Source organism: Hyaena hyaena, unplaced genomic scaffold (assembly GCF_003009895.1).
Source record: "Hyaena hyaena isolate Hyena2069 unplaced genomic scaffold, ASM300989v1 scaffold_402, whole genome shotgun sequence".
NCBI classification, from domain to species: Eukaryota; Metazoa; Chordata; class Mammalia; order Carnivora; family Hyaenidae; genus Hyaena; species Hyaena hyaena.
Window position 1 is genome coordinate 1,052,382 of NW_024081034.1, and position 22,786 is coordinate 1,075,167.

The window sequence follows — 22,786 nt, forward strand, 5'->3', positions numbered from 1 at the left end:
ATTACCGAGATTTTAATTGCCACGAAAATAGCAATAGGAGAGGATCCTAAGCCACTTCTGTATGGGCTGGCTGACTGGTCCCTTTCATGGAGCCAGAGAGAAATCTTTGACGGCATTCTCTTCACCAGTAAGTCTTCTGTGAACGGTTTTGGTTAGGGCAGAACAATACTCTTTGGGGGTATTATGCTTGAGGGGATTTGACACACAAAGGCTAAGGAAATAAGGAAGCCTAAGGAAACATGAAAGTTGAGAATGTTTTCAAATCAGATTAGAAACAGCCTCAGACCCTTAGCCATTTGCTTGATCAGTAAAAAAAAACCAAAACCCTCAATGTTAAGAGGTTGGTTGCCTCGGATGACAAATTGATGTGTATTTTCAAGTATAGAGGTGTGCTTTAAATCTCTTCTCTTCCTTCTATTCGAACTTTGACAGCGGAGGGGTGCCTGGGTGACTCAGTCGGTTTAGTGTCCGATTTTTGCCGAGGTCATGATCTCCCGGGTTGTGGGATCGAGTCCCGCGTCGGGCTCTGTGCTGACAGCTCAGAGCCTGGAGCCTGCTTCAGATTCTATGTCTCCCTCTCTCTCTGACCCTCCCCTGAGCATGCTCACTTGCTTTCTCTCAAAAATAAACATTAATAAAAAAAAAGGTTGATGGGGAAAAGGAAATCATTGCTTATCATGAATGGCAACACCTATGAGATACTCAAGCTTAGATTATTGCATGAGTTGTTTTGTTGTGTTGCTTTGTTTTCAGAAAGATTCTGGCATTTTCTTTGCCCTTTGTGTGGTGGGGCAAACACAAGTGACTTGGAGATGATATAGCCTCACGGATGAGTGCGTAACAGCTCCCAGGCTATTTCACATATGTCCCCAGCCCTCTGCCCATCGCTCCATCCTCACATCGGATAAAAATAAAGAAAAGCACTTACACAGGACGCTCCCTTTGAGCGAGTCAGCGGTGTCTATTTTTTCAAGTTTGTGTATTTGTTTTCGGTTTTATTCTTGGTTTTTCTGCCTCCATCACATTTGAGTACAATTGCAGCCTTTTCTTGGGCACCAAAACAAGAGCAACCCAGAGCCGTGGCCGGTGAGGAGTTTCGGTTTGGTTTTGTAACCAGATGGGGAAGTGCCACGGCCTGGAGCTGAGCTGAAGGAAAAGAAGTGGCCTGAAGGAGGGGACGGTGCAAGGGGAAGGTAAAGGCAAAACAGTGAGGAATCGGGCCTGTTTGGGAAGGAGTTTGATTAGGGAGTGTTGAGTGAAGACCGGAGAGGGCTGAATTCCAGGTTAAAATCTGGGTTGGGCGGGTGGCAAAGCATTCCGAGTTTGAATTTCATATCATTGGGAAAGTCACGGAAGAACAAAAAATAGTCAGAAACAGGGATGTGATGACAAAGGAGAAATGTTTACTTATTTGACATAGGCCGTTTCTTTTTTTTTTTTTTCTCCCTTCCTTTCTTTTCAACCAGTGGCGATTATTGAGTGAGTTCTGTGGTTTTGTAAACACGATGGAAACCTCCCCTCCCAGGATTTTGCTGTGTTTTCTTTGAAAGAGTTTAAAATAGTCCACAGAGATCTCCATGTCCATCTTAAAAACATAACAGACCTTTCGAAACAGCCACAATCGGGGCAAAACAAAACAAAACAAAACAAAAAAAACGATTGATGTCTCATTTGCCTTTGTTTTGTTGCAGAGAACTTCAACTCCATTTCATGCAAGGCTCCGCCTCCTCTGAAAATAAAAAGGAAATTTCCACCTTACAACGGCTTTGGTTCTGAGGAGGACTCTCTCCGCACCTGCATAGGCCTCATGCCCACACCTCATCAGAGGGACTTTAAGAAGTTCATGGAGAAAGACAGGTGCATGAGGGGACCATGATTTTGGTCTGTTCTTTCCCACAGGTGGTGGGTTGATGCTATGGGCCCCATGGCGGGACTGGCGTTGCTCAGCCTGTGTAATTAAAAGCCCAGGAACATGCTGTCAGAGCTTTTTAATGAAACTGGATTAACATGCAGGTATTGAGAGGCTCATCGCTGAGTGGTTATTTTATTTATTTTTCCCAGTCTTATTGAGATACACTTGACATAGAACATTCTATCATTTTGAGGTGTGCAACATCAAGATTGGATATGTATGCTTGGAAAAAAAGTAGGGGCGCCTGGGTGGCTCAGTCGGTTGGGCATTCGGCTTCCGCTCAGGTCACGATCTCTCGGCTTGTGGGTTCGAGCCCCGCATCGGGCTCAGTGCTGATGGCTCAAAGCCTGGAGCCTGCTTCAGATTCTGTGTCCCTTTCTCGCTCTGCCCCTCCCCCGCTCATGCTCTGTCTCTTTCTCTCTCTCTCCTTCAAAAATAAATGGATGTTAAGAAAAATTTTAAAAGAGATAGAAAACAGTGATCACCACCGGAAGATTAGTTCCCATGGGTCACCTCACACAGTTACAACTTTTATTTTCCTTTCCTGATAAGAACTTTTAAGATCTACTCTCTCAGCAACTTTTAAATACACAGTAGGGTATTGTTAACTATGGTCACCTTGTTGTACATTAAGTCCCTGGGACTTCTTGATCTTAGAGCTGGAAGTCTGTACCTTTTGACCCACCCCCCCTTTCACCCATCTTCCTAACCCCCTAACCCAACCCCCAAGTCTGGCAACCACCAACCTGGTCTGTTTCTAGGAGTTTGGTTTTTTGAGATTGCACATGTTAAGTGAGATCATACAGTATTTGCCTTTCTCTGTCCGAGAAGTGCTTTCACTTCTGCCCTCACTTCTGCCCTCACTTCTGCCTTCATGCCCTCAAGGTCCGTTCATGTAGTTGTAAATGGCAGAATTTCCTCCTGTTTTATGGTTCGCTAATATTCCATTGCGTCCATATACCACATCTCCTGTATCCATTCATCTGTCGCTAGACCCTTAGGTGGTTTCCATGTCTTGGCTATTGTAAATAATGCCACTGTGGGGGGTATGATATCTCTTCAGGACAGTGATTTCATGTCCTCCGGATATATACCCGGAAGTGGAATTACTGGCTCATACGGTGGTTTTAATTTTTTGAGGAACCTCTCTGTCGTTTTCCTCAGTGGCTGCCCCAGTTCACATTCCCACCAACAGTGCATGAGCACATCCTTACTGATGAATGGTTGATTTTATTATTATTTTTATTTTTAAAAAATATAGAACCCTTCATATATGAGCTCCTGAATGATTATTTTCATGTGTCACCTGGAAGCTCCTAAAGTTACCTTATCCCCAATTTACATTGCCTTTCCATACATCTATCTCCTCAAGATGGTCCCTAGGAAATGGTGTAGAGTGGGGGTCAGCAACATTTTTCGTTAAGAGTCAGATAGTAAATATTCTTGGCCTTGTAGGCCATAAGGCCTCTGTTACGAGCACCCAGCCCTGCCATTACAATACGAAAGCAGCCACTGATAGTCTGTAACAAACGTGTGACTGTGTTCCAGTAAAACGTGGTTTAGGGACACGGATGTTTGAATTTCATATAATTTTTTATGCATCACAAAACTGTAAGTTTTTTGATGTTTTCAACCATCTAAAAATGTAAAAAGCACGGGGCACCAGGGTGGCTTGGTCGTTAAGCGTCCGACTTTCGCTTAGGTCATGATCTCGCGGTTCGTGGGTTCGAGCCCCGCGTCGGGCTCTGTGCTGACTGCCAGCTCGGAGCCTGGAGCCTGTTTCAGTCTGTGACTCCCTCTCTCTCTGACCCTCCCCTGCTCACGCTGTCTCCTCTCTCCTCTAGAAATAAATAAAACATTTAAAAAATAAAAAATAAAAAGCATGCTTAGCCCATACCGAACCAGGTAGCTGGCTGTAGTTGACCCACCTGCTATACTTGGCCAATCCCTGGTCTAGAAATGTTAGCGACTTGGTCAGTATTTTTCAGAATGTTATTTGATAATTCATGCTGTTGTCATTCGAGAGGTTTGGTTGAGTTTAGTAACCATGCCTTGCTCCCATGGTTGAGTATAATTTCAAAAGATGGACTTTGCAAAGCGTTCCTAATATACACGAGGAAAAGTTGGCCCCTCCCATCAGTATGTATAGAAAGTGGGAACTGCTCATGGCTACTTTTTACTTCTGTAGGGAGAGCAGACCCCGGTGAAGGAAGTTGGGGGGAAAAGTGGGAACATGTCGCAGATGTTGTGCAGATGTGGGCTGAACATTGAAGTCCTGTTTGAGGGAAATACTGAGTCAGGAGAACGGGTGGAGAAAAATGATAAAGGGATCCTGTAGTAAGATCAGGTGAAGGAGAAGAAATGTGATAAGATGAATTTGATAAAATGTAATGAGATAAGATATGATTGTAGAACATTTAAAAACATTTTTGTGATGTTTGTTTATTTTTGAGAAAGAGAGCATGCGTGGGGGAGGGGCAGAGAGAGAGAGAGGGAGACACAGAAGCCAGAGCAGGCTCTGGCTCCGAGCTATCCGAACAGAGTCCAACGTGGAGCTCGAACCCACGAACAGGAGCAAGATCATGACCTGAGCCAAAGTTGGATGCTTAACTGACTGAGCCGCCCATGTGCCCCTGAGAGAGCAATGGTTTTGCTGTATTTATAAAAATGGCGAAAAGGTATTGAGAATTGTATAGAATGTCCAAAAGGCTGTCTTTGCCATGACGTGATGGCCTTGACCTTTTAAGAAATACTTGTTTACTTTTAAGGACTTTAGAGGCCTGTTTTTTCAGTTATAGAATTGATGCTACTCCCAAGTGTGGCCCCCACACTGGTTAGAAATCCCAATTTTTGGGGCGCCTGGGTGGCTCAGTCAGTTAAGTGGCTGACTTCGGCTCAGGTCATGATCTCATGCTTTGTGGGTTCGAGCCCAGCGTCAGGCTCTGTGCTGACAGCTAGCTCAGAGCCTGGAGCTTGCTTCAGATTATGTGTTTCCATCTCTCTCTCTGTCCCTCCCCCACTCATACTCTGTCTGTCTCTGTCTCAAAAATAAATACACTGTTAAAAAACTTAAAAAAAAAAAAAAAAGAAGAAATCCTCATTCTTGTGCCCCATCCTACACCTACTAAAGGCAGAAACTCTGGGGAGGGGGGACCTGGCACTGTGTGTTTGTTGGTTTACTTAGTTATTTTTTAATAAATAATATTTTGAGAGCAAGAGCGAGACAGAGCATGAACAGAGGACGGGAGAGAGAGAGAGGGAGACACAGAATCTGAAGCAAGCTCCAGGCTCTGAGCTGTCAGCACAGATCCCGACGCGGGGCTCGAACCCACAGAGCACAAGATCGTGACCTGAGCCAAAGTCGGACGCTTAGCTGACTGAGCCACCCAGGGGCCGCCCCCCCCACCCCCCACCTCCAGCACTGTGTTGTAACCAGCCTTCCAGGGGATTCTTATGGGCAGCAAGCTGTGAGAGCCACTGGTTTCAGTTACGTAAGAGGGACACCAGCTCATACTCCGTCCTCCTTATAGAGAACAGAGTTTGCAGTGACTTCCACTGGGTGCTTTTCACTAACTGCAAGTTTTCAGGGTGGCTGCCCGAAGGGGACGGGACGGAAGAATGTCCCATTGTAAAAGGAGAGGGAATTTTTCTTATAAGTAGACAAGATGAAATACGATCTTGGGTGTTGCTTCTGGAACCCCAGGGAAAACAGCTCCCTGTGGGCAGTTGCCTTAGCCCCTCTTTCTCTCTATACCGCGTCAACTTGCCCACAGAGCCCTGACTGTAGACAGCATTCTGCATCCTTGTCACGCTGTTGTGGCTGGACCGTGGCGGTCCAGGCACAAATGTGTCTAATTTTGTTTCTCTCTGTCCATTGCTCGTGGCTGTGCCAGGAATACGCTTCCCTCAAGCCCCTCCCACACAGTGACCTTGTTTCCATAGTAACCGGCACATCCAGCGGGAGACTTACGCAGGAGTTGGAATACCCCAGGGCTTAACAACTGTGAGAACCTGAGGCTGACGATCGCACAAAGCACGCAAAACACAGTTTTTTAACGCTAATAAACTGTGAATTGTGACGTGCAGTTGTATGTGACGTGTTGACTATCTGCAGAATGCTGTTGAAAATGTCCTGGGTGCTAATCGTCACATGAGAGTTGGTGGTGGTCTACCATCCAGGGGATCGTTGGAGGAGATCGTTGGAGTTCCACATTGTAGCATCTGCGGTTTTAAATGGCACGAAGCCCTTTATTTTCTGGGTCAAAATTCACTGTGGTAGCCTGCTGGGCAGGTTGTCTAGTCTGACTTGGGAGAACCAGAATAATATCTTTCTTTTTTTTTTTAAGCTTTTGTTTATTTATTTATTTTGAGAGCGAGAGAGCGCAGGTGCACACAACCAGGGGAGGACAGAGAGAGGGAGAGAGAGACTCCCAAGCAGGCTCTGCTTCGTCAGCGCAGAGCCGGACATGGGGACTCGGTCTCACGAACCGGGAGATCATGACCCGAGCTGAAATCAGGAGTTGGACGCTTAACCGACTGAGCCCCCCAGGCGTTCCCAGAATAATCTCTTTCTTGCCACACCAGTGAAATTAGCTACTTTGGTCTCCGTGGGTCCACAGTACTCTGCTGATTGTACCTTTAGTAATAATAGTAATAGTGTTACTACCGCTAATAAGCAACTTGTGGTTATGGCATGCTAACTGCTTTACAGTACTTGATCTCACTCCTTCCTCACAACAACCTTGGAAAGTAAATAATAATATTTGTACCCATTCTTCACATGAGGAGACTGAGAGGCTACGCAGTTTGCCTGAGCTCACCCAGCTAATTTTTAGTTGAACTGGAAGTTGAACCCAGAGAAGTCTGACTCCTGGAGTTCACCTTCTTTCCACAGAGTCTGTACTTACCAGAGTGTGGCGATTACTTGTTTATGTAATTGTAGCGTCTCCCTGGGCTTAACTGCTTCCCTCAGAGTCTGAGCAGTGCCGGCTACCTGCCTGGCGCTCATTACGTATGTTGTCCAAGGAGAGAAGGAACGGATGAGCAAGTAAGTAAATAGAATAAACGTTCACCTTTCTAGTTCTTATAGAAGAGACAGATGACTTCCCACCAGGAAAGCTATTATCCCAGACTTGTGCTATTCATAGGCGTGTCACGTCCCCAAATCCGGTGTCATTGTAATCTCTGACTTGCTTCAGATGTTTCTCCACCTGCCATCTCCATCAGTCGTGCTTTTATTTCCCTCATAAAAATGTTTTTTTCTCATCAGTAAAAATAAGCCTTCATTTCTCTTCCCACCAGAAGACTATAGCTCCCAACTGCTTGTGAGGTTTTCAGTAGATGTGTCGCTCCGAGTCGGCCATCAGCAGATCTTCACGGAGCACCTGCCTGTACGCCAAGCACTGATCTAGGGGTTTGAGATCCTATATGCAAAGCACTGGCCTCCTAGAACGTGCATTCTAGCTGGGGGAGGCAGACAGTGCGTGGTACCGATAATAAAGAAGTTCATTCTATGTAGAAGGCGTTAAATGCCACGGAAAAAGTCAAGATGGTGATAAGTTGCTAGGAAAAGAATAAAGAGGAGCTGGTAGTGTGGGGCTGAGGAGCACCCCCAATTTCATTTTTTTTGAAATAGAGTGGTCTGGGGCACCTGGGTGGGTCAGTCAGTTAAACGTCCAACTTGGGCTCAGGTCATGATCTCGCGGTCTGTGAGTTCGAGCCCCACGTCGGGCTCGCTGCTATCAGCACAGAGCCCACTTTGGATCCCCTGGCTCCCTCTCTCTCTGCTTTTCCCCTGCTTGTGCGTGCACATGCTCGCTCGCTCTCAAAAACAAATATGCATTTTAACCAAAATAGCCTGGTCTGGGTGGACCTTACTAAGGAGAGGAAACCTGTGGTTAGCAGAAGGAAGCATTGGTGTCAGGAGCCCGAGCAAAGAGCAGGCTGTTTGGATAGAACATGAGTGAAGAAGAGGGTAGACAGATGAAGAGAGGTAACAGGGGACCCAATCCTATTGGACCTTGTAGACCATTATAAGGATTCTTTTTAAAAAAAAAAAAAAAAAAAAAAGGATTCTTTTGTCTTCAAGTGATAAGGGGAGCCATTGGGAAGTTAGAGCGGGGGGAGTGACTTGATCTCATTTACATACTAAAAGAATCACTCCAGGGGTGCCTGGGTGGCAGGCTCTGTGCTGTCGGTGCAGCATCTGACGTGGGGCTCGAACTCCCGAACCAGGAGATCGTGACCTGAGCCAAAACCAAGAGTCAGTCGCTCAACCGACTGAGACACCCAGGAGCCCCAAACCCCCACTCTTGATTTTTGGCTCAGGTCATGATCCCAGGGTTATGGAATCGAGCCCCACATCAGGCTCCATGCTGAGTCTGGAGCCTATTTGAGATTCTCTCTCTCTCCCAGCCCTGCCCCTCTCCTGACTCACGCGTTCTCTCTCTCAAATAAATAAGGGGCGCCTGGGTGGCTTAGTCGGTTAAGCGCCTGACTTTCGCTTAGGTCATGATCTCACAGTTCGTGGGTTCGAGCCCCGCGTCGGGCTCTGTGCTGACTGCCAGCTCAGAGCCTGGAGCCTATTTCAGAGTCTGTGTCTCCCTGTCTCTCTGACCCTCCCCTGCTCACGCTCTCTCTCTCTCCTAGAAATAAATAAAAATATTTTAAAAAATAATAATAAAAAAAATAAAAGAATCACTCTAGCTGCAGTGTCGAGAATAGATCGTAGAAAGGCGATGGTAGGAGTCAAGGTTAGTTCAGAGGCTACTGCAGCGGTCCCAGAGAAGAGATGGCTTGGATCTGGGTGGGTGCTGTGGAAATGATGAGACTGGTTCCAGAAATATTTTGAAAGGTCGAACTGATGGGATTCCCTGACAGATCTGGACATGAGGTCTGAAAGAAGAGAGGCACTTGTAAAGATGACCCCCCAAGGTTTTGGCCTGAGCCCCTGGAAAGATAGAATTGCCATCTACCGAGATGGGAAAGACTATAGGGAGAGTAGTATGGGTACAAGTGAACTATGAGATGTCTATGAGCTGTCAAGTGGAGATACCGAGTAGGCAGTTGGGTGTCTACACGTCTGTGGTTTGGGAGAGAGGTCTGAGTTAGAGATTGAAGTATGGAAGTCATCGGTATGGGATTTGGAGACATGATATTAGAAAAGGTCACCAAGGGAGTGAATATACACAGAGAGGTGGATAGCCAAGCTAGTCCTTGTAGAGTACTGTATTTATAAAACAAAACCGCAATCCACACGGAAGTGGACCTGTGCAGTTCAAACCCGTGTCGTTCAAGACTCTACCATACGCTGTAGGTGGTTATGAAAAACAATGTGTAGATGTGTGTGTTTGAACCTGTCCATGGCCCAGAAAGCCAGATGGAGCGATAGAGGTGATATAATGGGAAGCAGGGAAAATGCTAGCGTTTCGAGCGCTAGGAGTATTGCGATAAAGAGAGAGTTAAGAGAATTTTGATAATTAGCTTATTAGTCAAGGAAACAGCTGAAGATACTTGCAGTGTTTTTCAAAGAATGCTCTGGGGGACCACTTTGTCAGACTCTCCTGGGCAGCTTATTAAAAATGCAGGTTTCTAGAGATGCCAGCCAACTACTGGATCTGCATCCGTGGGGGTAGGACTCTGGCTTCTGTATATTTCACAATTCCCTGGGTGACTTGTAAACACAACGAAGTTCGTGAACCGCAGCTCTAAAGATTTTGTTTGAGGAAATTATATTCCGTATTGATGAGCCGTCCGCAACACAAGACTTAGGTGCCAAAATGGCATCTTAAGTGTGAAAAACCCACACTAAACGTACACACGTCTAAACGTACGTCTAAACGTAAGTTCTAAGACACTAAGTGTACCATCGTGTTCATCTGGCCTGATGTGAAACTTCCTTCGGTTGTTTGGGTGGTATTATCAGGCATCTGTAAAAGTTACTGGGTCCTTCATGAGACGGGGGTTATATGATCTGTTACTTACTGTTTTTTTTTTTAATTTTTTTAATGTTTTTATTTCTGAGAGAGGGAGAGTAACAGCGAGCATGAACAGGGGAGGGTCAGAGAGAGAGGGAGACACAGAATCTGAAACAGGTTCCAGGCTCTGAGCTGGCTGTCAGCACAGAGCCCGACGTGGGGCTCAAACTCATGAACCGTGAGATCATGACCTAAGCGAAAGTCGGACGCTTAACCGACTGAGCCACCCAGGCACCCCAACTTACTATTTTTTTTTAAAGGTTTATTTATCTCTGAGAGAGTGCAAGTGAGGGGCAGAGAGAGAATCCCAAGCAGGCTCCACACTGCGCAGAGCGCCATGCAGGGCTCGAACTCACAAACCGTGAGATCATGATCTGAGCCGAAATCAAGAGTCAGACGCTTAGCCGACTGAGCCACCCGGGCGCCCCCAAAACCTATTACTTACAAATTCAGTTACGGACCAGAGAAGATGGTTGATGAGGTTTAGCTGCCCCATGGTATCTGAGAGCTATGCGAAGCCACGGAAACTAGGAAGGAAGAAGACAGAGCTTTGGACACCTGGCTATTTGGCCCCGGCTACCCTAAGGCCAGCCTTCCAAACTGCTGCTTTCCGTCTCACATGAGGCCTTATGCCAACATAGCTGGGAATTTGGCACCATGCTTTTCAAGCCCTGTTTCTCTAGACAGTCAGAGAAAGGGGCAGAGAACGGCAAATCGGAAATATGATTTTTGGTGTTGTGTCTTCATCGCCTTGACCCTGGGGGTAAGAATGAATTTCAGCATAGGAGAGTCTGAAAGTGAGAGCCTCCCTGCTTCGAGCGGTGACAGGGATGTGATGAAGTTCATGGCTTCTTTTACTCTGTGCCTCCTTGAGGCAAGGATTTTGATTACCAAAGACCTCCCCAAGGGTTTAGTGTGTTACAGAGGCCACCATTCACTAGCTGATACCCACAGCCAGTTCTTCTGCTCATGGACCATAAATTAATTTCTTCAATGACCAGGCAGTGAACTTTGGGAACTTTTTTTTTTTAATGTTTTATTTAATTTTGAGAGAGAGCACGCATAAGCCGCGGAAGAGCAGAGAGAGAGGGAAGGGAGAGAGAATCCCAAGCAGGCTCTATGCTGTCCGGGTAGAGCCTGACGCGGGCCTTGAACTCCTGAACCGTGAGATCATGACCTGGGCTGAAACCAAGAGTCAAGACACTTAACCGACTAAGCCACCTGGGCATCCCCGGGACCTTTTGATTCTAGACTTTGATCCCTCCTTCCATCTACTGGCCTATTGTATTCATGCATGGAGTTCTAAGTGCAAATTTCGATCTGTGTGGATCTTTTAACAACGTTCTACATTTATCGAGTACTTACAATGCGAAAAGTATTCTATTAATATTATTGTGTTGTATTAGTATTAATAAGACACGTCCTAGGCGCTCACGGTATGGGTGGTTAAGTGCTATAAAGGGGCAGGTCTATAATATTTAGTGTAGTACTTGAAAGGCAAGAGGTCTTTTTTCTCTTGAAGGAGTCGGGGGAAGATGGTGGGGAGCTGGGGGAGTAGATCAGGGAGGAGAAGATGGGCGGCTGGAAAGAAGCAAGGAAATAGGAGCTGAGAATGTGGGAGGTGAACATGAAACAGTGGCTCCAGGCTGTTCAGGGCAGCTGGTTTGAGGAGTGAGTTTACGACCTTCGTTTTGGGTACATTTTCCCAGGGGGCACTTTCCCTGGCCATCTGAAGATTAAGGGATATTTTAACTGACTGAGAAAATGGCTCTGCATATAGATTGAAAGCCTTAATAAGAAGGTGGTTGAACTTTTTCAACGTGAGAGAGTTTATGCTTCTGTCTTCAAAGCATAGCACACCCAGTGGATGAGGGAGATGGGTGAAGGAGGTACAAGCAGGTATAAACTTGCAGTTATAAAATAAATAAGTCCTGGGGATGTGATCTACAGTATGGTGATTATAGTTAATAATACCGGATTGCACGTTTGAACGTTGTGAAGAGAGTAGATCTTAAAAGTTCTCATCACAAGAACCACAACACATAACTGTATGTGATGATGGATGGGAGGTAAACTTACTGCGGTGATCGGGGCGCCTGGGTGGTTCAGTCGGTTAAGCCTCCGACTTCGGCTCAGGTCGTGATCTCCCAGTTCGTGGGTTTGAGCCCCGCGTCGGGCTCTGTGCTGACTGCCAGCTCAGAGCCTGGAGCCTGTTTCAGATTTTGTATCTTCTTTCTCTCTCACTCTCCCCTGCTCGCTCGCTCGCTCTCTCTCTCTCCCTCAGAAATAAATAAAACATTAAAAAAATTATTGTGGCGATCATAATGAATCATTATGTCGTATACCTGAAACTGATAGCATCTTGTAAGTCACTGAGACTGCAATTAAAGAAAAAAACATAGCACGCCTTTTGCAGGTTTTTAAAACACGTAACAAGGCTATAACTCTCATTTCTCTTCCATTTAGCTATGGCAACATAAGCAATATACTCCGTTTTTTTGCAAAACTGATCACGCACAAATGTATGGACTTGGACAGGATGTTTGTTATTTCGTACTTTCTCAGCGATGACACAATTTCAGTGTTTGAACCAATAGAGAGGAATTCAGGTAAGAGACCTAGCTCTTCTAGCAATTTTCTCAGAACAAGTAACTGTCTCTGCATTTTAAAAAATATTTATTTCTTTATTTTGAGAGAGAGCATGCATGTGTGCATGAGTGGGGGAGGGGCAAAGAGACAGAGAGAGAAGAGACAGAATCCCAAGGAGACTCTGCGCTGTCTACTCTGAGCCTGACGTGGGGCTCAATCCCACCAACCATACGATCCTGACCTGATACGAAATCAAGAGTCAGATGCTTAGCCAACTGAGCCACCCAGGCGCCCCCCCCCCCCCGCCTTTTCATTTGGAACGTTAGAGAGCATGGTCTGATTTTATAGTCTAGATGACTAAGATAGTGACTTTCTTCTTCTTCTTCTTTTTAACCACTGAAGTCCATTTTACAAAGTTCCCTTAAATGGGAACCCAGACATATAAAATGAGGAACAGTTTGGTTGACTCAGGGCTGGGAACTCCAGATGCTTCCTTTTGGACACTGTCCCCCCTTTCCTCCGTGGCCTCTGAGGTCCCTCTGGGGAATCCAGGAGCTTCAGAATCATGGTCTATCACCAGTTCCACCCAAAGATGGCCAGATGGGGAAATCTCTGTTTTTGAGCACCCCTTATAAAATTTATGCTTAACTTTAAGATGATCTCAGATGAACACATTGCGTCTTCAATATCTGCCTTCCTCTGGCTTCTCTGTCTGTCTGAGGCTCCTGCCACAGTTCTAGCGAGCACCCAGGCACACAGAATGCGTCTCTGCAGTGGGCTGATACCACGGGCATAGCTGACTTGAGCCACAGACTTTGACGTAGGGCTCTGTTCCGGGTAGCAACATGCTTAAAACTTATCTGTGCTGAAAGCACATTTGGGAAGAGTGATCAGTGGTGTGCTGGCTCTCGGAAGAAAATGTAAAAGCCCCAATTTGTAAACAACGTTTGCCGATTGCCGTGATTGTAGATATCCCAACCATAGTCCATTTCAAGCAAGCAGCTCTAACAACTGGCTTGCAGAATCCCTAAAAATTTAATGGGAGCCATTACGAGCTTGTAGGAGCCATTCTGCACGCCAATGAATAATGAATGATTTGTATAACTCCGTCGGGCTGCAGAGTCCTTTGAATAATGGATCAAACCTTAAAATAAGAAATCACATAGGAGTCCAGCTCTTAAAGGTCAAAAGATCCACTCTGGGGGCGGTGCCTGGCTGCCTCAGTTGGTACAGCATGTGACTCTGGATCTCAGGGTGGGAAGTTCAAGCCCTGTGTTGGGTGGGGGAGCCTACAAACAAAATTAAAAAAGCAAATAAACTCTGTACATCTAGAATGGGGGAGAGTCTGGCCAAACAGATGGCAGCTTTCAGAAAACAGGGTGCTGGAAGTCAAGCATAAGCTTACTAATTATAATAGCCACGATTGAATACCCACGGTTATCCTTACAAGAACTTTATGAGGTTTTGTGTTCGTCAGGATCCTCCAAGGGGCAAACCTCAAGATGAGACTGAACGTCCGAGAGGTTTTTTTAGGGAAAATGTCGGCAAGGGAAATTGTAGAAGGAGCCCGAGGGGGCCAGAGAGTGACTAGATGGCAGTGCGTGTCTGACTCCTGTGAAGGACAGAGGGAAGGATGAAAGGAAAGAGAAAGTCTTAGACTGCAGGGTGGCTCGGAGCAAATTTCAGCAAGACTGACCGGGGGTCCTGGAGCCAAAGCCGCTCGTTTGGTGGGGCCTCCATCTTGCGGGAATGGGCCGACCTCAATAATGCCTGCCTTTCCCAGCAGACTGTGGGAAGCATGGCCGCGACGCAGGCCCGGGGGTAGTTTTCAGAGCCCAGCTGCCGAGTCCTTTGCCAGCTGTGTTCCCCACAACAGATGACCTGAAGGGCACGTTTTCATAGCCCCCTGCAAATTTCATTCCCATTTTATTGGTGAGAATTCAGAGGGGTTCAGAGAGGTGAAATAACTCCTGAAGATCGCCCAGCAAATAACCCCCAGAGGAGAGCAGATGAACCGGTCAGAATTCTGGAAAGTAAGAACCGTGTGGCATTGCTAAAAGAAGCAAAGATAGGTAGCCTGTAGGAAAAATTTTTAAAAAGTTACAGACTCCCATAGTTCTCTTCAGACAGTTAAGTAAGCTCCTTTCCAGAAGCAGGGCGTCTTTGGGGCGCCTGGGTGGCTCAGTCGGTTGAGTGTCTGACTTCGGCTCACGTCATGATCTCGCGGTTCATAAGTTCGATTTCATGAGTTCGAGCCCCGTGTCAGGCCCTGTGCTGACAGCTCAGAGCTGGAGACTGCTTCGGATTTTGTGTCTCTGACTCTTCCTGCCCCTCCCCCATTCGTGTGCACATGCTCACTCGCTCTCTCTCTCTCAAAAATAAACAAACATCAAAAGCAGGGCATCATCTGCTTAACCTGCATGTGGTGATAAGCATAAGACATCATCTGAAACAAATAGGTGGAAATAAGCTCAAGTAAGGAATGTTCTACATGGTACTATCCACATGGGCTCTAAAGCTGGGAATTTTCTTGATGCCTCAGTTCCCACTCGGCTTCTGGGTCTGTAGCAGGCAACACGATCGGTGTTTATTTTAAGCATGTGGTTTGGGAAAGGGAGCAGAGAGAGGAAAGAAAAGGCTGGAATGTCCTACCTTTTCCTCCTCCACACATTCACCTAGGGAGCCTTGTCGTTCACTCATTCTCCCTTAAGTCTGAGAACACTCGGCAGCCGTGGGTTCACAGGCCAAGTTGTACGGTCTGTGTTTGAACACGAAGTTCCTCTGAAAGCGAGCCACGTGGTTCTGTGAAGAATAAAGGCTCCTCATTAAACTCTCTGCTTTTTCTATAGGGTTTACCGGTGGGATGTTCCTGAAAAGAAGCCGTGTGAAGAAGCCTGGACAAGAAGTCTTTAAAAGCGAACCCTCTGAATACATCAAGGCTGAGGAGCTGTATATCGGAGCCAGAGTGAACGTGAACGGCTACCTGTTTCATCTACTCAACGCCGACAAGTATACCTTACGCTACATGGAGGAGAATTCAGACAAGGTGAGCCCCCGTATCATTGTTGCCTCGCCTCTCCGCCTGTGTCGTCGTCCAGGCTTTTCCTTCCCCGGGCCCCGGCTGCCTCATCCTGCCGCCGGTTCTACATTGTGCATTCACACATGTGCGCATGAATAATGGATGTGTGCGACTTGGCCGCCGGTGCCGGCCGCCTCTGTTTACACGCCGGGCCCTCCGATGCCCGGCATCACGGGTGCCAGGCACAGGCAGGAGGCAGGCCTGGGGTTGAATCGGGTTTCCTGGGTTTTCTGCTGATGCGGACAATGTTTTCCTAAAGAAATTTCAGCAGCTATAGGGAAGGAAGACAATCTGGTGCCGCCCGCCGTGCCGGCCGAGCTAATTGGCACGGGCCTGTGCGGAAGGGCAGGAACGGAACAAACAGAAACCCCAAGGGAACCCTGAGAGTTGCTGGGGTTGCAGCTTTCCGTAACGGGAGCCACCTGAGGCCTGAATGAGAGTTCAAGGACCAGCTGGCAGTGTGAGCTCAGAGAGTCTTTTCGTTTGAAAGGAGGTGGCCGATGGGTCCTGTTACCGAAAGGACCGGGGTGACAATGCTGTTGTGGAAAAATAACATGTTGATAAAATCTCGATTTCAAGTGTGGACTGGCTTGGTGTGCAAACACGTGTATTTGCGAGTCCTTGCCTGATACCGACAAACCTGTCTGGGGGCACCTGGGGAGGCTCAGTCGGTTTCAAAACTCTTGGTTTCGGCTCAGGTCACGATCCCACAGCTTTGTGGGTTTGAGCCCCACCCCAGGCTCTGTGCTGATAGTGTGGGGCCTGCTTGGGATTCCCTTTCTCCCTCCCTCTCTCTGCTCTCCCACCCCGATCGTGCTCTCTCTCTCTCTCAAAACAAATAAACTTAGAAAGGAAGGAAGGAAGGAAAGGAAGGAAAGGAAAGAAAAGAAAAATCTGTCCAGAAAAGTCTGCCTGTAGGGGCACCTGGGGGGCTCATTTGGTTGAGCATCCAACTCTTGACTTCGGCTCATGTCATGATCCCAGGGTTGTGGGATCGAGCCCGGCATCCACCTCCACGCTGAGCGTGGGGCCTGCTTCAGATTCGTTTTCTCTCTCTCCCTCTCCCTCTCTCCCTCCCTCTGCCCTTCTCCCTGACTTGCCTGCACCCTCTCTACCTCTCAGATAAAAAAAAGTAAATGTCTGCCTGTAAGTAATAATAATATTTATGTGCTAGCTGTGTGTGTGTGTGTGTGTGTGTGTATGGTACGGTATTAGTTCTCTTTCATTTATATATAAAATGCTCAGAAGTAAGTTGCTAAGATCAGTCTCTCTGCATATATCATCCCATCCTTGTGCGTTTGGGTCCTCTGAGCAGCGGGTACCAAGGCTGAGTTAGATAAGCAAGTGAGGCACCGGGAGAAACGCATATGAAGGATAAACGGGGCGGGAGCAAGAGTTGGTGTGGAGACCGAAATGTAGGTCTGAGCCCTGAGAAAGGAGAGGGAAGGGGGGAGGTTGGGGTAGGAAAGGTCTGAGACCCCATGCAGCTCTGCGAAAGTGCCAGCCAGGCCGATGGGGAGCCTGAGAGCAAAGGCTACCCGTAGAAGTCCCAAGTCAGGCAGGAATGGCCCAGCCCTGGTGCCCCCATCGCGGTCCCTGGGAGGAAGACAGCCTGGGCAGAGTATGGCCTTGGCAGGAATGCTCGAAGCAATCGCGACGGTACAGCAACCGCAGGCCGTCAGCTCTCCTCTGCACGATCTCTCTCTTTTTAAGGTTTATTTATTTTGAGAGAGAGAGAGAGAGCACGCGCATACACATGTGCAAGTGGGGGAAGGGCAGAGAGAGAGGAGTTGAGAGAGATCCCCAAGCAGGCTCTGGGCTGCCAGCATGGAGCCCGATGTGGGCTTCACCTCACGACCATGAGACCATGACCTGAGCCGAAACCAAGAATCGGACACCTAAGCAATTGAGCCACCCAGGCGCCCCCTCTTCATGGTCTGTTTTGATGATAGTCCCAGGCAGTGCTCCCCGGGGTTGCCCCACCATTTCTCCATCGATGGTGTTAGGACGTCGGGTTAGCATAGAACAGAACGGGAGCCCTTCAGAAGCACAGAATTCAGGTGAGAGGCTTGAAAAGTGGGCAGTTAGACTTCTGGAGACCAGTAGGCTCAGCTAGGAAGGAAACCTAACTCCACACTTACTGGCCAAGAGGCCTTAAACATGTACTTCCCCTGAGTTCCACTTTTCCTCATCTTTAAACAGTGACTGTTCCAGAGAGTTACTCTGAAGCGTAGGTGCGGATAATGTGTGTGAAGCGCTTAGCTCTGTGCAGCCCATAGCAGGCTCAGTCAGTGTACGATCTGCAGTAGCTATTGGGAATTAGGACGTGGTTTTCAAACACAGGGTGAACCTCTATGTCTACATAGAAGGCGTGTATACATACATATATATGTATGTGTGTATATATATATACAGTAAAACCGTGGTTTGTGAGCAGAATTTGTTTCAGAAACCTGTTTATAATCCAAAGCACTCATATATCAAGGCAAATTTCAAGAACCGTTGGCTCAGTTGCGATCATGTGACTGACATTCAGCGGCAAGTACTGCTCGTATCGCAAGACATCGCTTGTCGATCGAGTTAAAATTTGTGAGAGACACTTGCTTGTCTTGCGGAACACTCACTGAACAAGTTGCTCGCAATCCAAGGCTTTACTCTGTGTGTAAGATACAAAAGGCTTTTCTCCTTTCAGAAAGATACAAGCAGGGTAGGACATTATCTGTTTTCGGCAGCCCACGTGAAACCTGCATTATCTGAAAATTACCCTTAACAAGGACTTTCTATGCCAAGGAAGATTAATATATACTCTTTAATATCAATCTGAGGAGCCTTTTCAGAAGAGCTTATAGATCCAATCATGGACATAGATTAAAGGAAATGCAGAAGGTAGGGGGAAGATAAGAGGCTGTAGTCGGTCCCAAACCCCCTGGTGGAAAAGAGGGACCTTTATACTAAATTATAACATCAGTGTTTTTAGTCTTCAGAGTTAGTCTTCTCTATCTTTTTTTTTTTTTTTTCTTAGCTCTTAGCTGCAATTATTTATAAGCTTATGCTTTGCCGGATCGAATAAGAAGTATTTTTGCAGAGTCAAAAACCTAATCACAGGGTAGGAGCTGGGAGCTGGGGATTGCCAGAGAGCGAATGTCAGAGGATTACGGTGTGTGTGTATCTTCTGATACCCGGCCAGGTTCTGCCCGGTGCATCGTCTGGTGGCTATTAGCCCCGGGGGGCCCCACGCTTAAGATCTGAAGAAAACGGGGGTCCACTTACCCAATTTTAAATCCCCATTCTCTCCATCAGGGTCTCCCAACATATTGGGCCAACTGTCCGAGGGTTCAGGGGAGAAGGCTGAGGTGGAAAGAGATTATTTTCGGATTCCAATGGCATACTGTCCCTTAAGCTCATTTCTTTCCGATCTGGGCCTGAGCGAATGCCACTCGTCCTAAAACTATGACCGAAGAGGTTTAAGCCTAGCCTTGTTTTCTCTATGTGGGTCTCCGTGGAAAGCCACGGCCAGCTGCCTTCAAGTTCAGAGCATGAAGTCTCTTTGATGGCCATCGGATAGATGGGGCTCCCCGTGTCTCAGGCATGTTTAAATATCTTCCCTTTCTTCTCCCCCCTTTCAGTTTCCCATGAGCAGCATTGAACTTGTCCTACAAAAGCTGAAAGAAGAACAGTCAAAATCCAGAGAGGTCAAGCAGGTATTCAGAGATGCTGACCCTGAGTTTACAAAGACGGTGGATTATAATACATTCAGGTAAGCCAGAGTTCTGCTAACGACAGTCTGTTTTCCCTTCAAGATCCTCCGAAGAGCAAAGAACAGTTTCTTCCCTAGCGCTTCCTAAATAATTTACTGTGTACTTTATTCTTATTATTAGGGCTTGACATTTCTTTGTGCCCATACCTTTGTGATAAATTTGGCCCATTCCTAGTAAAGTTGATGCACTTGCATATAAATGAAGTTTATGGGCAAGAACAGAGAGACCAAAGCACAGAAAGTCAGTTCCATTGTCTTGTGAGTCATGGTATTCAAGGCTTGACGGGTGGCCAGGAGTGCCTCTGAGTGAGAAGGGCAGGAGAAAATGCGGCTCAAGGCCCCCCTCTGAAATCTGGGGAACAAAGGGAGGGCCAGCTCTCCGGGGAATGCGATGCGGTTGGAAAAGATAGTGGACACTCTCTTGATTATCCGAGAAGACGTGATACGTGTGCATCCGTGCGTAGATCTGCTTACACGCATCTGTGTATCTTGAAAAACCTAAAAATACAGCCATCGCGGAGAAGATACATGACAGCGGTTGGAACCGCAGTAAGAGATCATGAGCAGTAAAGGTTTTCTCTAAGGTGGGGCCGGGTTCCGAGACTGTCCAGTGGCTGACCCGGGCAAACTGCCAAACAGTGGAAACACAGGGAAATTCAAAGCCAGGACCTAGTACAATTGTGAGACTTCTTAGCCTTGAAAACAAAGTGAATGGAGCGTTCAGGAGAATGTAAATTAAATCATGGATGGGAGGACAAAGAGGACTTTCTCTCTGGGCTGAGAATTCTGGCTTCTGGAAACAATAGTGGCTGAGGGCTATTTAGGAAACTCGCTTGCTGACCAATGAGGAAGTGAGAGCCCAGGAGAAGCCGTCAGGGAGGTCGTCCAGCTTTGGGACTGGCGTCGCCCATGGCATCAATACCTGGTGACCCGAGGCCACCGTCCGGCCCACGGTGTCCCCAGAACTCCCGTGTTGTTTTAACAAAGCTCCTTTGTGTCTCCAAAATGTTCTTAGGAGAGCAGCGGTCAGGACATATTTTTATTGTTTAGAATCGCCAACCTTCTGGGATCAATAAGAATTTATAGTTCCTTGTTCTTGTTCACAGTAGTACACATGTCCGGGGCCTTCTGGAAAATAAACGGAGACAGAGAAAAGGGCAAAGACAATTGCTTAGGCCACGGCCTAATGGAAAGCAGTAGAGGAGGAAACGCACTTCCACCAGAAATGAGGGAGTGGTTTCGTGTGATTATTTTGTGTCCCTTTTTTCAAAGGCACCCATTCTCCCAGCGCTCTGGCAAAGCCCGTTGGAAGCACTTGAGAGAGTTTATGGGACTTTTGGGGAGGCACTTAGGCCGGGCAGGAGATCCAAGGAGTTTGAAAAGTTGCCCTGCGGATGGAGGCCTGACCCGGACTGTGAGTGGAATAAAGGCTCGCCTGGCCACGTCAGGGAGGACAGCCTCGAGGCATCACGTGACCCAAGAGACCCAGCAGCCCCCGCCGCCTCCCCCTCACCGCCCCCATCTTTAGACCCTTTCCCGGCCAGAAATTCCTTCAGGTCATGCCCGGCCTGCGGGACCCTTCAGGGCCTTGCCGTTGACCTTCCAGTACGCTCCAGGCACTTGAGTGCAGCCAGCCTGAGCCCTGAGTGTTGTGACTCGGTTTGTGTTTCCAGTGTTCTCACTGCTCGTTCCCCAGCCCTGTCCTCTGGCCTTGCCGGCTGCCACCTGGCTTCTCAGACATGTCAGCCTCTCTCCTGTCTCCAAGCCCGTGCGGGTGCCGTTCCCCCTGCTCAGAACGCAGGCTGTGCCACACCGCAGTCCTCTTCACCGCACACTTGAAACTCGAAGACTCCTCCTGAGTGAGTTTTTTCTCCCCTAATGTTTATTCATTTTTGCGAGCGAGAGTGCAAGTGAGGAAGGGGCAGAGAGAGAGGGGGGCACAGAGGATCCGAAGCAGGCTCTGAGCGCAAAGCCTGACGTGGGACTCGAACTCAAGAACCATGAGATCACGACCTGAGCCGAAGTCGGACGCCCAACCTCCTGAGCCACCCAGGCGCCCCTAAGACTCCTCGGAAATGACACTTTCTCGGCAGGGCTTTTCTTCCGATTGTCCTGCCCAAAGTCCATCGCTCCCTGTTAGCCTTAGCCTTCTCGTGGTGGTTTTCACAGCGGTTAGTACCACTTGCGGTTCCTCTGTGTGGACAACTGCACTAGGCACGTATGTGCTTGGGTGTCTTCTCCTGTGAGACTGGAAGCTTCCTGAGGGCCAGGCACCTACCTCGACAGTCCTCTTCATGGCCCTGTCCTTGACACCTAGCGCTGGGCTCTGTAAATATCTTAGTTCCTGAATGGAGTGATGACCTGCTAGAATCATCCCTGGAGGTTCTGGTTTGGCGGCATTGTCTCCCAATGAGAACGTAGATCAGGAGTCAGGACGTCACATGTTTGGGGTCAGGCACTGTGCCTTCTGTGCTTGTGGGCCCCTAGCTCGTGATCCCCCCCCTTTTAATGTTTATTTTTGAGAGAGAGAGAGAGACAGAGCGTGAGTGGGGAAGGAGCAGAGAGACTGGGAGACATAGACTCCAAAGCAGGCTCTTCACGGTTAGCACAGAGCCCAACACGGGGCTCGAACCCGTGAACTACAAGATGGTGACCTGAGGCAAAGTCGGACGCTCACCCAACTGAGCCACCCAGGCGCCCCTTCACCTCTCTCTTCTGTGCCTTACACCCTTTCCCGAAAGGCGAAGGAACTACACAGCCAGTCTCCGTCGCCCCACATGAGACTCCGTTCCGGGTGCTCTCACTAGCTCATGTTTTTCTTTCATTTATTTATGTGCATATGTCTGGGTGTGTGTCCCGACTCTTCTCCCCAGAAGGTAACCTCTTTGAGAGCAGGGACCCTCCCTTTCTAGGGCCGTCAGGAAAATTCGTCGAGTGGCACGTCTCCTCCTGCCTTTGCTGCTTTGGCTGTTGCCTCAGGGCTGGTTTCTGCCTATTGGGTCCTCAAGCTCAGACCCTTCTCCTGAGCTATACGCCCCCAGGGCCTCTCCCCATTGGCTGTGCCTTAGGCATCCCCAAAATCACTTTTTCTAAGTTGACCTCCTTTCCTTCTCCCCTAAAGTTGTACCTAGGGGCCCTGTCTTGGTAACGGCCACCATACTTGTGCCCAGAGCCTGGGGCCAGGACCTGCCTTTTCTCTGCCTTCTTTGCTTTCTCTACCTTCAATATAGAAATCTTGACCTCTCCTACCCACCTTGAACTATACTTCTTTTTAAAAACAATTTTTTTGGAGGGCGCCTGGGTGGTTCAGTTGGTTAAGCGTCTGACTTCGGCTCGGGTCATGATCTCTCAATTCGTGAGTTCGAGCCCCGTGTCAGGCTCTGGGCTGACAGCTCAGAGCCTGGAGCCTGCTTTGGATTCTGTGTCTCCCTCTCTCTCTGCCCCTCCCCTGCTCACTCTTTCTCTCTCACTCT

The 22,786-nt window shown here is 47.9% G+C and overlaps 1 protein-coding gene across 4 annotated transcripts in view; it reads left to right on the forward strand.

The window, feature by feature from the left end:
• Nucleotides 1-22,786, forward strand: part of EFHC2 (EF-hand domain containing 2) — a 187,243-nt gene that overhangs the window by 99,915 nt on the left and 64,542 nt on the right. For all 4 annotated transcript variants that reach the window (XM_039251909.1, XM_039251910.1, XM_039251911.1 and 1 more), the window contains 4 exons: nucleotides 1,692-1,857; nucleotides 12,355-12,497; nucleotides 15,327-15,523; nucleotides 19,183-19,313. In XM_039251909.1, the coding sequence (XP_039107840.1) occupies nucleotides 1,692-1,857; nucleotides 12,355-12,497; nucleotides 15,327-15,523; nucleotides 19,183-19,313 (637 nt within the window). The remainder of the gene's footprint in view (nucleotides 1-1,691; nucleotides 1,858-12,354; nucleotides 12,498-15,326; nucleotides 15,524-19,182; nucleotides 19,314-22,786) is intronic.